The sequence below is a fragment of the Capra hircus genome, chromosome 26 (genome assembly GCF_001704415.2).
Source record: "Capra hircus breed San Clemente chromosome 26, ASM170441v1, whole genome shotgun sequence".
Lineage (NCBI taxonomy): Eukaryota > Metazoa > Chordata > Mammalia > Artiodactyla > Bovidae > Capra > Capra hircus.
The window spans coordinates 21,112,082-21,127,178 of NC_030833.1; the positions used below are offsets into that span (position 1 = coordinate 21,112,082).

Below are 15,097 nucleotides of genomic sequence, written 5' to 3' on the forward strand. Positions count from 1 at the left end.
AGACATTATTTTGCCAACAAAGGTCCATCTAGTCAAAGCTATGGTTTTTCCAGTAGTCACGTATGGATGTGGAGTTGGAGTATAAAGAAAGCTGAGCTCTGAAGAGTTGATGCTTTTGAACTATGGTGTTGGAGAAGACTCTTGAGAGTCCCTTGGACAGCAAGGAGATCCAACTAGTCCATCCTAAAGGATATTAGTCCTGAAAATTCACTGGAAGGACTGATGCTGAAGCTGAAACTCCAAAACTTCAGCCACCTGATGCAAAGAACTGACACATTTGAAAAGACCCTGATGCTGGGAAAGATTGAAGGTGGGAGAAGGGGATGACAGAGGATCAGATTGTTAGATGGCATCACCGAGTCAATGGAAATGAGTTTGAGTAAACTCCGGGAGTGGTGATGCACAAGGAGGCCTAGCATGCTCCAGTCCATGAGGTTGCAAAGAGTCCAACACAACTTAGCGACTGAACTGAACTTACTGAATGATTTGATAATTGATCATAGTCATTATTCTTTTAATGTCAAGACTGACTCATATTTGGCCAATGCAGTTCCCTCAAGCTGGGTTCTGTTAGTTTTTGACTTGATCCTAAGAGTTTTGGGGCACTTTCTTGTTTTCTGGCAAGATGTTTCAGGCTCACGTTTGTACTGTTTTACTTTTCTGGCCTGAGACCCTAACTCCATCATTTCTCCAAGAAACACTGTTTCTTTCATGGGGAATGGTATTTAGATATCAACATAAGGGCACACTCCACTAGGGTAACATTACCTCTAAGATATATAAATATATATATATTCAAAATTCAAATTTAACACCAGAGGACTTTTCACAAAAAAATTTTCTTTAATATTTGTTCCCTCTTATTAGAGTTTTAACCAACAAAATTACTAATTATTCACTTTATCTAGAGTAGACATAAAAGTTTTAAAATTATCTTACCTTACCAATACTACTATTAGCAATAAATCTGTGATGTTTGAGACTTTTTTTGGTTCTCTTCTTTTTACCCTCAGAACATATTCTGAATATGTTCTGAATGCACGTACCCCCCAAACTACTCAATAGGCAGAAAAAGCCAGTAGCTTGCCCTGCAACAAATCCCCATGTAAACATTCAAAACACATCTTATGATTAAAAAGGGCAAAGGGTATAGTTATTATTACTATGTGCACATCTCTCATCACATTAGGCATCTGTATAGATAGTAAAAATGTAGGAAAATTTGGGGCTACTTCAGTGAAGGGGTATAACAAAAAGCTAAGCTAAAGAATGCAACCTCCCATTTAACCAACATGTATAAATATACGAATTTAGTGCATAGTTTTACGCTCTGCAAAGAGTTAGTGCATTCCAAAGGCATGGCTATGCTTTAATTTTCTTTAGGAGTGAAAGGAAATAGCTGTGGCATCTTTAAATTTTATTTACTTACTGAGTTCAATAAAATAAATACCAGGTTTAAAGAACTAAAGGTTTTTGATACTGTTGTTTTTGAAAAATAAACATGATTAAATTTTGAGTCAGAATGTTTTCAGAAAAATCTGACACTGAAAGAGGATTTTGACACTTCAAAGGAGGTGGTAAGTCAGAACACCTATTTGAAGTAGCAGGCTTAGTCAAAGCTTATACTTGCTTCAGTTTTGTCTTTAAAAATACACCAAATCACAGTGAAAAATAAATGAATACATGTAGAGTTTATAATGCTGCCTGGCACACACAACTGTTCTCTCTTTGTGAGAACTAATAACATTCAATATAACTTTTCTTTCCAAATATATTCTATGTTGCACAGAAGCAGAGATGAAAAGCAATCCTAAAAACAAAAAGTTATCAAAAAACTTTACTGGAGCTTATACATATTTTCCTATTCTCTGATCTAGGGGTTCATGAAGAGTTCTTATGTGACAAACCTACGCAGCTGCAAAATTTATTTTCAAGGAAGATCCTCCTGGCGTTAGTTCTTAAAATATACAATTAAAATAAGAGCAACTGTCAAAAACTACATCGCATTTTTAACATATTTTTAATAAAGTGCATCCCCTCTGGTTTGTCTTCCCTCTTCATTCCAGCTACACGTGGCTGCCCTCTGCAGCAGTTTCAGTTCTTACAAGTTGACTGCCACAAACCTGACCTGGTTTCATCTCTACAGGTTCTCTGACTCAATGAGGGATGTGTGTGTTTGTACAAAACAAAACAGGGAATTTTCTTTCCTGGCATTCATAGAGCCTCTTCGTGTCTCAGGCCTTTTTAGTTGTTGTAGTTTTTTTTTTAATTGGAGAAAATTACATGCGTATGGGGGAAAGATTAAAAGTAGGAAGGATAATCAGTGAACACATTTGGGTTCCACTCCAAATCTCTAGATAGATTTGTATATCCGTCCCTAAATAGTATATATTATTACACTTAAAACACATCTCTTTTTAAACATTAAGTGCTTACACAATCTGCTTATATTCAAGATTATAACTTGGAGACTGTTCCCTTGCGGGTGGCATTATATAACTTAATTAAAACCAGTAAGTGCTTATAAAAGTTTTTTTTTTTTTTTTTTTTTTAGTGGTAGGAAAGGCCTTTGTTTACAACGGTAAATGGAAAAGGGGAGGATACACAGCTCCTGCTCCTGGGGCGGTCCACAGCCGGGGTAACCGCCCTCAAAAAGTCAAAATAGGTTTTAAATAATCTAATCTACTGTCCAATAGGTTCTGCCACAATCTTATCAGCTTTCTGTTGCCATTAGGACTTTTACTATTCTATTAATATGAAGCAGTGGTTCTTACACTCGAGCGGACATTGGTATCCCCTACAAGGCTTACTGAAATAGGCTGCTGCACCCATCTTCAACGTTTCTGATTCAAAGGTCTGCGGTGGGTGTTGAAAGTATGTATTTATAATGCATTATTTTGGCAATAAATTATAAATTACTGTAAAAAATAAACACCAGGCAATGCTGATGGTGCTGGGACCAAATTCTGAGAACCAGCCTCTAGGAAGAATTCTGTATTAAACCTGGTTCCTTCCGCCACCCAGCACCCTGGGAACCTCAGGATTCGCTGGACTGAGCCCACACCTAAAATAACAAACGGACTCCCCAGTCCGAGCCGGAACTAAGAGAAGACGAACCTACATCCGGCGCCTGGCGCATCCCAGTACGTCATTTCCTACCTATCCGCCCTTTCCCCCTTCTCCCCTCGTCCTCCCCCCTCCCCCCACAACCCCGGCGCGGTCCACTTCACGTCCCTGACGTGATTAAGGACCGGCGGCTTAGGAGGCGCTAGGAATCACGTGAATCGAGAGACTTCTCGCGAGGATTTTTAACCTCTCGCGAGACTTCACGCGCCTCTTCTATACCTCTTTCCAGTCCCCGGCTTTAGCCCTCTCCAGTTGACTCCCGGCTGAGACCCGAATTTCTAGCCCGGGTTAACTAGGTGTCGACGCGGACTGTTTTGTTGCTGCTGCTGTTGCTGTTGCTGCCACCGCTGGGCTCATTTGCCCCCTACCCCTTCCCGCCGCCACTCTCCCAACCCCACACAAGGTAACGCGATGAGGGAGACAGTGAGGCCTCGCTGGGCCTCGACCTCTCACGAGTTGAACCGGAGGCCAGAGGCCGAGGCCGCAGTGGAGACGCGCGGGCGCCGGCCTCCTCTTCCACGCAGAGTTGAGCCCGAGCGTCCCTGAACGGGGTTGGGCTGGGTGCGGGAGGCATCTTAAGGACGCCCTCGGCCCTTCTGTGCGGAGCCTGTTTGCGGGTGGGGCTCCGGTTCCTGGGGCCTCGGCTCCGTTCTTGTTTTCGGTTTCCTTGGAAGTTGTTGGAATTCCGAGGTCTGAAATGGTCGAGCTAGTTGTGGCGGGCTTTGAGGTGTAGGGTGACTGAAGGGGAGCAGCCTGGCTTGCACCAACCCTTTTGAAGTACTTCCAGGTTCTGGGCTGCGGTTGGCCGGGATTTGTTACACAGACCGGTCTCTGAAACGCTGTACGTTTGCTAATAAAGCGAGAAAGAATTCTCTCCGGCCTTATTTTCAGGAGAAGTACGAGCTGGATTTAGTGAAAGGCCCGTACTTTAGATTGCCTAAATTGGAGAGCATCTGTGATGTTTCTTTTACTGCAGAAAAATACATTGGCAGTATTTTAAGTGACTGCGTGAAAAGATTTTTGCACTGTGGAGAAGTTTCTGAACACACGCATTATAGCTCTTGTGGAGAAAGTCATTTGTGTAGTTAATCCAAAAGCCATTTATATTTGGCTTTCGAAGTACTTTTTAGCCCTTAAAAATTGGAAGCCTCAAATCTTTGAACAGTTTAGTGCCTTCTATTTTAATTTTTGATGATGTGATATAACAGTCTGTTCCTTGATCCTAACACAATGTCTCTTCCCTGTTAATAGTTTAAAGAAAATTAGAAATTATTCTCCCTTTTCCTCTTATCTTGTTTTCTGTTTCTATATGGAATGTATCTTACATGTTTATAATCTTCAGAATACTTGAAGTTTGTGGTTTGGCGGACAGCTTTTCTCTGAACTGAAAGTAAAGGTAGTAGTAATTATGGTGCAGTGAATTATAAGGAGTTGGGAACAAAATTGGTAAGGGTTAATTCAGGCCGACAGGAAAAAAGTGTTTCTTTCATGTTTTGTTTTTTTGGTTCTGTTTTCATGACTTTATTCTTTATTTTCACCAGATGTCAGAGGATCTAGCAAAGCAGCTGGCAAGCTACAAAGCTCAACTCCAGCAAGTTGAGGCTGCGCTGTCTGGAAATGGAGAAAATGAAGATTTACTAAAATTAAAGAAAGATTTACAAGTAAGTATGGGGCAATACATAATAGCTTCATTGCTTGAAAAGAGTATTTCTGTGGCTTATAAGTGGCTTCTTGCCTAGAATCTATGGGTACCCATAATACCTTTGGAGGGAGTGTTTCTCCCCTTCACACCCCTTGTGTGTACATGTGTGCACCCACAGAGGCATACTTGGCTTCTAAGAGAAGGGTTGCTTCCTCAGTTTGTGTACATCAAAACAGCTGAAACATTGTTCTTTGTTGTGTCATCCTTATATGCTCTTAAAATTTTTAAAAGTAAGAGCTAATAAGTCACTATCACTCTAGAAAAAGAGGTACATATAACTTGACAGTGGATAACGTTTCTGTTTGTAAAGACTTGGAAAAGTAATTTTACTTCAAAGGGTAACTAAAATTAAAAGAGGAGAACATAGCTTAATCAGATTATATCAGATTCTTTTCAGTGCCACAAGATTTCTTTGAAAATGAAATAGAGCACCCATGCCAGAGATCCTGTGCGTGTGTGTAAGTGTAACAAAGCTAGCTCTAGTACCTGTGTTGAAAACACATTATAAAAATACCTAAAGAGATGTTTGTTTTCTGCATAAATGTTACATAATGTTTGAACTTAAGGCTAGGTCTTATATGTAATTATTGACACTTATTAGCAACTTGAAATTAAACCGAATCTTTGTAAAAAGGCGACCTGAATTTAATGTGTTCCTTTTGTCCTGGAAGAGCAGTAAGTATGAAACCGGCTTTTTAAAACTTCCTCTGGGGTTTCAAGACAAACATAAAGCCATAGAAGTAAATATCTATTATTTCTCACAACCCTAGGTTGATTAATAAAAACACCATATATAACATTTGTAAATATCTATGGCTTTTCATCTAATTCTGAATCTGATTTTTTGGAGAGTTTTAAAAGATGTTTTGATTAGATGACTTATCTTCACTGATTCAAAACAACTCGAATCATCTTCATACTACATATCATTTCTGTCTGTTTATATCAGCCTCTTGCCAATTAAAATGATCAATATTTTAGGGATAGTAGAACTGCAAACAAGAAAAACTTATTTGAAATGGGGTCCAGATTCACAATTCTAAAAGCTTAGAGGCATAATTTAAATGAGTTGAATATTTTTAGGTTCAATTTCTGGATTTAGGGTAGATGTGCGTGAAGTTGCAATAGTATGTTATTTAAAATACAACAACAACAACAAAAAAAACAGAAACCAAAGCCTCTCTTCAGTATGTAGCAGTCAGGTCAGTGGATTTCAGGGAGCTAGTCAGTAAGAAAAAGATGTTTTGGGAGCAGTTTCTCCCATCTCAGGCCAACTTTCTACTTGTCTTAGAGAGCCTGACCTACCCCCATCTCTCTCTCTCTCTCTCTGTCTCTCTCATTAAAAACCAACTTAAAAGCAGTCCTTTTTTCCTTTGAAGAAAGTGAAACATTGTGTCAATGTTATATACATTGCTTCCTATATTTAATTGGCAGTAAGAGGGAGGGGTATATGTGGAACTGGTGGAGCGGGGAGTTGGGAGTGAAGACAGCATTATTATGAGTCTTGGTATTTTAGTATTTCTGGAATATATTTCAGAGTCTGGGCAGAATTGTGTTAGGACATGATCTATAGTGGAAGTACTGTAGGGAGGGAGACCATTGCTGTAGGCATTGTAGTAACCAGGTAAATGGCTTACTTAGGGTTCAGTTAATAATGACCTGGAGGTCGTTCTGTAAAATATTCTTTTTTAAATAACCATTTTGAAAGACATTGTCCAATAGAACTTTCTGTGGTGATGGAAGTATTCTATATCTGCTGTTTAATATTATAGCTGCTAGGTACATGGGGCTATCAAATACTTGGAATAAGACTAGGATGGCTGAAAAACTGAATTTTTAATTTTAAGTAACCATATGTGGCTACCATATCAGATGGCACAGATTTAGAAGTGCACGTTCTAACACTTCAGTTAGCAATAACAGAGAATGTTTTTCCCAACCAATCTTGACCTCAAATTCTTTTCCTTTCATGGAAAAAAAGCAGTCATTTTGGTTACTAGTTACAGGTTTGTTTTTGAACTGAAAACTACTCAAAGATGGAACACATCGTTTAATATTAGATAAAATTCTGAAAAATATTTTGCTATCTGCTTCCATCTAGTAATTGTTATCTCCATTGACTATAGCTACAGTTTCTATTTTGTCATAGGTTTCTGTTTTTTAAAAAATCCTTTTCCTTCCTTGCTTTCTGGGATATGCCTTGTGCCATTGGTATTTAATTCTATCTTTTATATTTGCTGAAAAGTCTTCACAGACTGATGACCGAGTTTGTAGTCTCCTTTATTTTTTTGTGTTCCTTTTATGGAATATCCTTACTCTGGTTAATAATTTGTTTGCAGTTTCATTTATGCAGAATCCTTTTTCTGCATATTTTCCAGTGACTTTCATTTTGCCAGTAAGACTTCTGTGTTTATCTCTTAACACACTATTTTTCATATAAAGTTACTCCATAGGCAGCAAATCAGTCTTCTGAAATCCTAATTTGTTTTCTTTTTTCACTTTAAAGAAGTGAGTTTAGTAAAATCCAGGCTAGCTAGTTGACTAGCTCCCAAGGCAGTCTATGATAATCAGAAAAATAATCAATTTATTAGGCTGTTTTGCTGAATAAACTGGTTCTAAAGGAGGCAGGGGTCAAGTCACTTGTCTCATATATTACAGTGGCTCTCTGCATCCCCGAAACGCCTTCCTTCAGTAAGCAGAGTGCTTGAGTGCACCCCCTTTGACCTGCTGATATGTAGATCACAACATCTGATGCTTCCTGGAATTGCCGATAACTGTAACTGCTGCCCATCTGTCAATGAAGGAGCAGTTTCAGAACTCAGACTTGGGGGAGGAAAAGTAATTAATGGTATGTACCTTTAAGAACTCCCTCATACATGAAATCATATTTATAATACTTTGGTCCATATGCACATGTGAATAAAAAAAAGACATTTAGAAGGGTCTTCGTAATTGTTGGGAGGGGAATGTACAACATGGCAAAGTGAAAAGACAGCTAGAAATAAACGCTCTGGATTTTTTAAAGTGTCTTTTCAGTGCAGGGCCTTGGAGATTATAACTGTACAGCTTTTCAGGACCCTTCTCTTTGGTGAAAATTTATTTTCTTATGAAAACATAGTAGAAAGATGTTTTATTCTAAGAGATCTCTAAATATTGAGATCTAAAAACACAGACTTCATGTTTGTACATTAGTAGTCCAATGATCCCTAGTTAAATGGATTTAATGATAGGAATTGCATAGGCTTTTGAGTCAGACTTACTGGATTACATTCCTAGTGCTAAAAGTGGTTAATTAAAAACAAGACTGGATAATTTATTCTCCACAAAGTACATCATCTATTTATTTGGACATCCCTTGCTTATTTGCAAAGGATTATCTAATTAAAAGCTATTTGAATGGCTATTTGGCACCTAATAAAATTTCATTAAAGATACTAATCTGAATTTTTAACTTAAATCTGAATCTTCTAGGATTTTCATTCGTAGAATTTTTTTATTCATAAAACTTATCTTTCTCCAAGGGCTTTAATACGTCTTTTTTTTTTTTTTGGTCCTTAAGGCTCAAATATAAGTTTTTAAGAACCAGCTGGGAAAATTTAAAATTTTTAGGAGAGAAGTAATATTTCACTTGCTTGGCTATTATTAAACCTCAGTGGGAGCCAGGAGAAACTGAATAGAGTGTAACTTCGTTCATTTTTCTCCCAAAACATACAGTGTGATGTTTAAGGTATTTTATATGCAACAGCAAAGGATGAGTCTTCATCAGAGTAAAAATATAGTGGATTGGTAGCAGAATCTATCAATCTGTTTTTAAGTTTTTTAACCAACTCTACCAAACACCTTTGAATGAAGTCAGTAAGTGTAAGTGGAGAAGGCAACGGCAACCCACTCCAGTACTCTTGCCTGGAAAATCCCATGGATGGAGGAGCTTGGTAGGCTGCAGTCCATGGGTCGCTAAGAGTCAGACACGACTGAGCGACTTCATTTTCACTTTTCACTTTCATGCATTGGAGAAGGAAGTGGCAACCCACTCCAGTGTTCTTGCCTGGAGAATCCCAGGGACAGGGGAGCCTGGTGGGCTGCCGTCTCTGGGGTCGCACAGAGTCGGACACGACTGAAGCGACTTAGCAGCAGCAGTAAGTGTAAGCCTAAGTTAGAAAATGTATTTGTCACACAGAAAGGCTTTGCCTACCTGTGTGTTATATTTATTTTACTTTTTCCTTTTAGTTGAAGCTGTGCTAATGTGTTTAACATTCTAGTATTGGGATATTTTAAATCTGACTTGGTAATTTGCTTACCCAGATGGGGTAAGTATTATAATAAATGACTAGAAAAACTACTGTTTTTTAATACATACCTATAGTATTTTAGTAGAAATACATATGAGCAGGATCATTTTTATTACTAATAATGCTCCTTTAAGTTTTTTGGGGCTTATTTTTTTTGCAGGGTGAGCATCCCTGTTGGCTACACAGTTGGTACTACTGCCAAGCAATGCCCTATTAAAAGTTCATTGGAATTAGATACATGTGACAGTGATAATGAGATAAAAGGGATCTTGAATCTAGTTCAGTGCCTTAGAGTTGACTATTTCTCACCTTTAGAGAGATCTCTTTAGCTAAAATAGGTGCTTAAAAATAATGTACAGTGTAAATTCAAGTTCACTGTATTTCTGTTAGTATTAGAGGTTTATTAAATTGAAAGGCAAGTGCCTAGGTTTAAGTCCCACCACCACTGTATAAAATGTTTTATCTTAGTTTCTACATGGGGATAATCACAGTATCTATATCATAGTATCGTTACGAACTGCAAATAAATATGTGTAGAGTAGTTTAATGAGTGCTACATGGTATGAGAGCTGTTATCAAAAACTGAAAGAAGTTGCTTGTTGAAAGTAGGTGACAATGTGAATTATAAAGATAATGGTTTTTGTTTTTCCTTTTTAGGAGGTTATTGAACTAACCAAAGATCTTCTGTCAACTCAGCCTTCTGAAACTCTGGCAAGTTCAGACAACTTTGCTTCTACTCAGCCCACTCATTCATGGAAAGTAGGAGACAAGTGTATGGCAATCTGGAGTGAAGATGGACAGTAAGTGTAGAAAAAAACTGTAACTTAACATGAACTAGTAAAGTACAATGGTAAGGTGATTTTTATTCAGCTTGAACTACTCTATTTTAGTCTTTATATGGCTGATATGACTTAAACAACCGATTTGATTCTTGAGTGGTTACCATTACTATAGTTTAGTTTTTAGCTTTAGAGTAAGTTTTAGGGCAGAAGAATGGCTTGGATGCTAGAGGAAATAGACATGAAATAGAGGAAAGTGAATGGATTTTCTTTATTTTAATACAGTCTATAAGTTCTTTGGGTTGCAAGTTGAGTAATGGTTGGCTCTCTTAGACTTCCGTGATGCACATATACTGAAATGATTCATATAAGAAGTATGTTTTCTCACAGAAATTGACTAAAACACATTTAGTAGATGTGTCAGAGACTTCTGGGCAATATTTTGGTTGGGACTTCCTTCCTTAAAAGCCAGTGGCTAACTCTAGCTGCTCTTTTGTATTATCTTTGCCAAAGGGACGTTTGATTGTATAAGTTTCATTTTAGACACATTTAATAGTTGAATCACTGCAGTATAAGTCTTATAGGCTGAGTACTAAACCTTTACTCACCTGCTTACAGCCATGATATCTTTACAGGTGTTATGAAGCGGAGATTGAGGAGATAGATGAAGAAAACGGCACCGCTGCAATCACTTTTGCTGGCTATGGCAATGCTGAAGTGACTCCACTATTGAACCTCAAGCCTGTAGAAGAAGGAAGGAAGGCAAAGGAGGACAGTGGCAACAAACCCATGTCAAAGTAAGTGACTTTGACTTTAGCATTTTAAATGTAATCTTCCCCATTTGGGTATTTGAGGTTGTCTGCAGAATCTGTGCAGGCTATATTAGGGTAAGAAAGTTATAATACTGTTTACAATTGTTTTGAAGGTTAGCAGTGTATGGTTAACAGTGTCTGTTAATATGTATACCTAGGTAAAGTGAAGACATTTTGGGGTTCCTGCTTAGGCATTTAATACCTATTTATTAAGAGGATATCTTAAGATTAAGAGTAAAATTAAGAGTATATCTCACTAAACCAGGTTCTGGGTTCCACCACAGCAAAGAAGACCAAAATAGGCCTTGTCCTAACTGTGTTTACAATCTGAAGAATAGACACATAATTAAAGAAGAACTTTAATGTAGAAGTAATGGAGGGAACACAACAGATACTTTTAGAGAACAAAGAAAAGGTAACAAGCTGCATTTTTGTCATGAGGGCAAATTTCTTGGAGGAAATGACATGTAAACTGAGATTTGAAAAGGACAGATGTTGGCCAGTTAATGAACTAGAAGGTATGATCTTGAGCAAGCTGCTTACCTTCTGATTCCTCATCTATAAAACAGGGATAGTAGTATCTCCATTATGGGGTTGTAAGGATTCATTCATAGCTTGAGTAAAACATGTGGCACAGTTCTTGACACATAGGCTTTCCTGGTGGCTCAGTGATAAAGACCCACCTGCCAGTGCCGGAGATGTGGGTTTGATCCTTGGGTCAGGAAGATCGCCTGGAGAAGGAAATGGACACCCACTCCAGTATTCTTGGGGGAATTCCATGCACAAAGGAGCCTGTAGTTTGTGGGGTTGCAGAGAGTCAGACATGACTTAACAAGTAAGTTAAATAAGAAGTACATTTAAAACCAAAAAATGTGGGCGGGGGGGAAACATAGAAGTAACACAAAGAAATCCTTTGGTTAAAAACTTGGGGCTTGAGGGTGGGTAGCTTAACAAGGGAAAGAGGTTAGAAAGGTAGAGGCCAGATCATAAAGAGCTAGAAAGCCACTGATGCATTTCAAGTGGAGAGCATTTGATATGTTCATATTTGAACTTTTGAGTGATTACTGGCGGCAGAGAGAAGGCAGCTACTGCTATCATCCAGGTATAAGATGATGGTGACCTGAACCAAGGGAGCAGCAGTAAGGATGGAGCCGTGCATGGTTTGAGAGTTGTTTAGAAGATGGAATTAACAGTTTTCAGTTAACTTCTGCATATTTATCACAGTTTGCCATCTTTTGGTTTGTCTAGGTGTTTTCAGAACTTAATTTGCTACATAAATATATTTGAATTTGGGAAAATTATATCATCTATTAACAATAACATTTGACTTAAGCATTCCAATAAGATAAATAGATTGTAGGACAACATGAGATTTCGACTTTTAGTCTTTGACATTGTGTAAAAACCATACTTCATGGAAGTGATTATATGATACAGAGAAGTCTGAATCATACTACCTCATTTTGAATACCTTTGTATTCATTCCTTTGGTGATAAGTCTTAACTTAGCAGGAATTACTGAGAGAACTTTCAGGCTCTGATTGGAAAACCCTAGTTGTTTTTGTTTTAAGAACTGCTAGCTATGATTTCCCTTTGTGCTGCTGAGCTCTTCCAGTCAAAATGAAATAGTTTTATCTGCATTGAATCTTTGCATTTTCCAAATGCAGCATATCATACTTGCTAACTGCCCATTTAAAAGTTGATAAAGGTTTAGTTAGCTTTTCATGTTGAAACTCATCTTTTCTTGAAACAAAATTTGTAAAAGTTATGTAAATGACAAATTAAAAGTCAGTTGAAATATTGGATTTAAATGGGTAATAGATTACTACAGTTGTGTTTAAAAGCTTCCAAGGATACTGTATATTCCAAGTAACATTTATTACTAGTCCTGAGTGATTGGCATTGGTGTTAGAGCTGGCATTGTTAGTGCTTTTATTTGTGGAGGGAAAAGTGTGTAAACTTACTCGATTTTGGGGTTTCTTTGGCGGGAGAGTGGTTGCACTGAAGTCATCTTTTAGTTGAGGTCATTTTGAATTGACATTTACCTGTTTTGTCCACACAGAAAAGAAATGATTGCCCAGCAGCGTGAATATAAAAAGAAGAAAGCTTTGAAAAAGGCACAGAGAATAAAAGAACTTGAACAAGAAAGAGAGGACCAGAAGGTAAAATGGCAACAGTTCAACAACAGAGCCTATTCTAAAAACAAAAAAGGCCAGGTTAGTAAATCCTTTCATCATACATACTTTATAAATTTGCAGAGTGTGGCTGTCATTAAAATAACTTTAAAATGAAAAAGGAGGTTCAATGAGATTTAAAAAAATACAACTGGATCTTGAATTCAGAATCCTCTTTAATCTTCTTTTTGACTTACTGAATATAAAATATCCCCATTAGCCACTGTCTCTGCAGTGGAAGCACTGTGAATGAATTTATATTAGGAATTATAAAATCTAGGTTATTTTCTTTTACAAACTATAATTTGAAAACCTGTGTGCTATCTTACATACCACTTACTTACGTTGGGTATCACTGGAAGATTTTTTGATCACTCAAGTTTTCTTGATGTACTTTTCCTTAAAGGTGTATTTTGAAATTTTAGTTTTTTCCAAAACCAATCAAGAACTCTTTTTTTCTCTCTCTCTAGGTAAAGAGGAGTATTTTTGCTTCACCTGAGAGTGTAACTGGCAAAGTTGGAGTAGGAACTTGTGGAATTGCTGATAAACCTATGACACAGTATCAAGATACCTCTAAATACAATGTTAGGCATTTGATGCCTCAATAATCAGAAAAACTGTTGGATTTCATCTCTGCAGGGCTTTACATTTACCTTTTTATCCTTATATTTTTCTAAAGGTAAATTATTTGTTAGATGAGTAAAGAAGATACCATTGTTGTCATTGTTTGACTTCAATAGAATGAAACTTGAAATTGCATTTAATAACTGCTACTCATTTAAACTTTTTTTTCATTACTACTACCAGTTTCCTCAAAGTTTATTGGATAAAGCAACTTTTCTAGATAAATGCTGCATAAATACAGCACTTAAATGAATTATTCATCTTCCTAGTATCAGGTACCCACTTAATGGATGGTAAATACTTTTTGTAAAGTTCTAACTGGGAATTTTCAGATGATTTGAACTTGCCACATACTCTAGCAGTTCCCTGGAATATCAACACAAAATACCAATGTGCTAAAAAGAATTTCTCTTCATTGTTTTTCTTATCTTCAGCTTAAATTTATCTGTTGCCCAATTAACCTAAAACTAGATTAATTGGTAAATGGCAAAGTTTTCTCTTTTGAGGTTTTTCTCAATAATTTGCTTCCTAAGCCTATTAGGCCATCTCTAAAATTGATCCAGCTCTTTATTCTTTTCATTGAATTTTAGTTTTATGTAAGAAACCATGTTTAGGACCAGCTACCTTTTCTAATGTTCTTTTTTTTTTTTTTGTACGTTTGCTTTCCTCCTGTGTTGATTTTCACTTAACGGTAGTGGTGACATTTTTTGGATGTGTAATGTTTATATGAGAAAACAAAAAGCTGATGTATAGCCCTGTATACAGTGTAGATACTATTTTTGTAAAAAACCAAGGCTAAATTAATGAACAAGAGTACTGAATGTTTCATCATTAAAAATTTACTGTATTTCTTGTGCATTAATCTGACCATGATTTCCCTGTATATTATGTTCATGTAGCTGAGTTTATAATTTTTGTTAACTAGATCAAGTTGTCAGGATTTGTTGGTAAGTGAACTTCACAATTATCCTGAGTTGAGTTTAAGCCAAATATATGCATAGAAAAGGGTCCTCCTATTAGTGGAAGAAGATGATTTTTAAGATGTGTGTTAATTTCAGTTTTTGTATGTTTAACTTTTATTAAATAAAGTGTTTTTAAAATCTCCAGGGTGTGTTAACCGATAGGTAAAGTCTTAGCTGCCAGCATTGATACAGTGCTTAAGCATACATCATTTCCACAGAAAAGAATATTGAGTAAGTAATTAAGGTTTCGGTAAATCTTTATGTACTCCTTATATTGGACATAAGAAATTGGATCCTAAAGGACAAACTAGTTTTCTTTTTATTTTAAGGGCTGTGTTTAATAGAGATGTTTATAAATTTTTGGTAGAAGGAGAAAATAAAATTTTTCATTTCATGAATTTTAGTTTTTTGGTAGACCTGTGCCACCTTTGGCCCTATGGGCCTTCCTTTTACAAATAGGCATATGGCATGAAATCAAGAGCTCTTCTGTCAAAGATCTAGATGTGACCCTTTGAGAAATCCTGTTTGCAGGATGATAGTATCTCTGGACTAAACTTAAAAATTAGGAATCCTGGGGAGACCTGTCTCATAGTGGGAAGCTGAAGTTGAGAAATGCTTAGTGAGAAGCA

At 37.0% G+C, this 15,097-nt stretch overlaps 1 protein-coding gene across 2 annotated transcripts; it reads left to right on the forward strand.

Moving 5' to 3' along the window:
* SMNDC1 (survival motor neuron domain containing 1) lies at positions 3,419-14,869 on the forward strand. 2 transcript variants are annotated; one of them, XM_018041344.1, is made up of 6 exons: positions 3,419-3,529; positions 4,668-4,787; positions 9,775-9,917; positions 10,532-10,693; positions 12,771-12,924; positions 13,353-14,869. In XM_018041344.1, exons 2-6 carry the CDS (start codon positions 4,668-4,670, stop codon positions 13,488-13,490), a joined length of 717 nt encoding a protein of 238 aa, XP_017896833.1. In that variant the 5' UTR covers positions 3,419-3,529; the 3' UTR covers positions 13,491-14,869. The 2 variants fall into 2 exon arrangements, with proteins under 2 accessions (XP_017896833.1, XP_017896832.1); XM_018041343.1 differs by lacking the exons at positions 3,419-3,529; positions 4,668-4,787 and adding an exon at positions 7,502-7,676.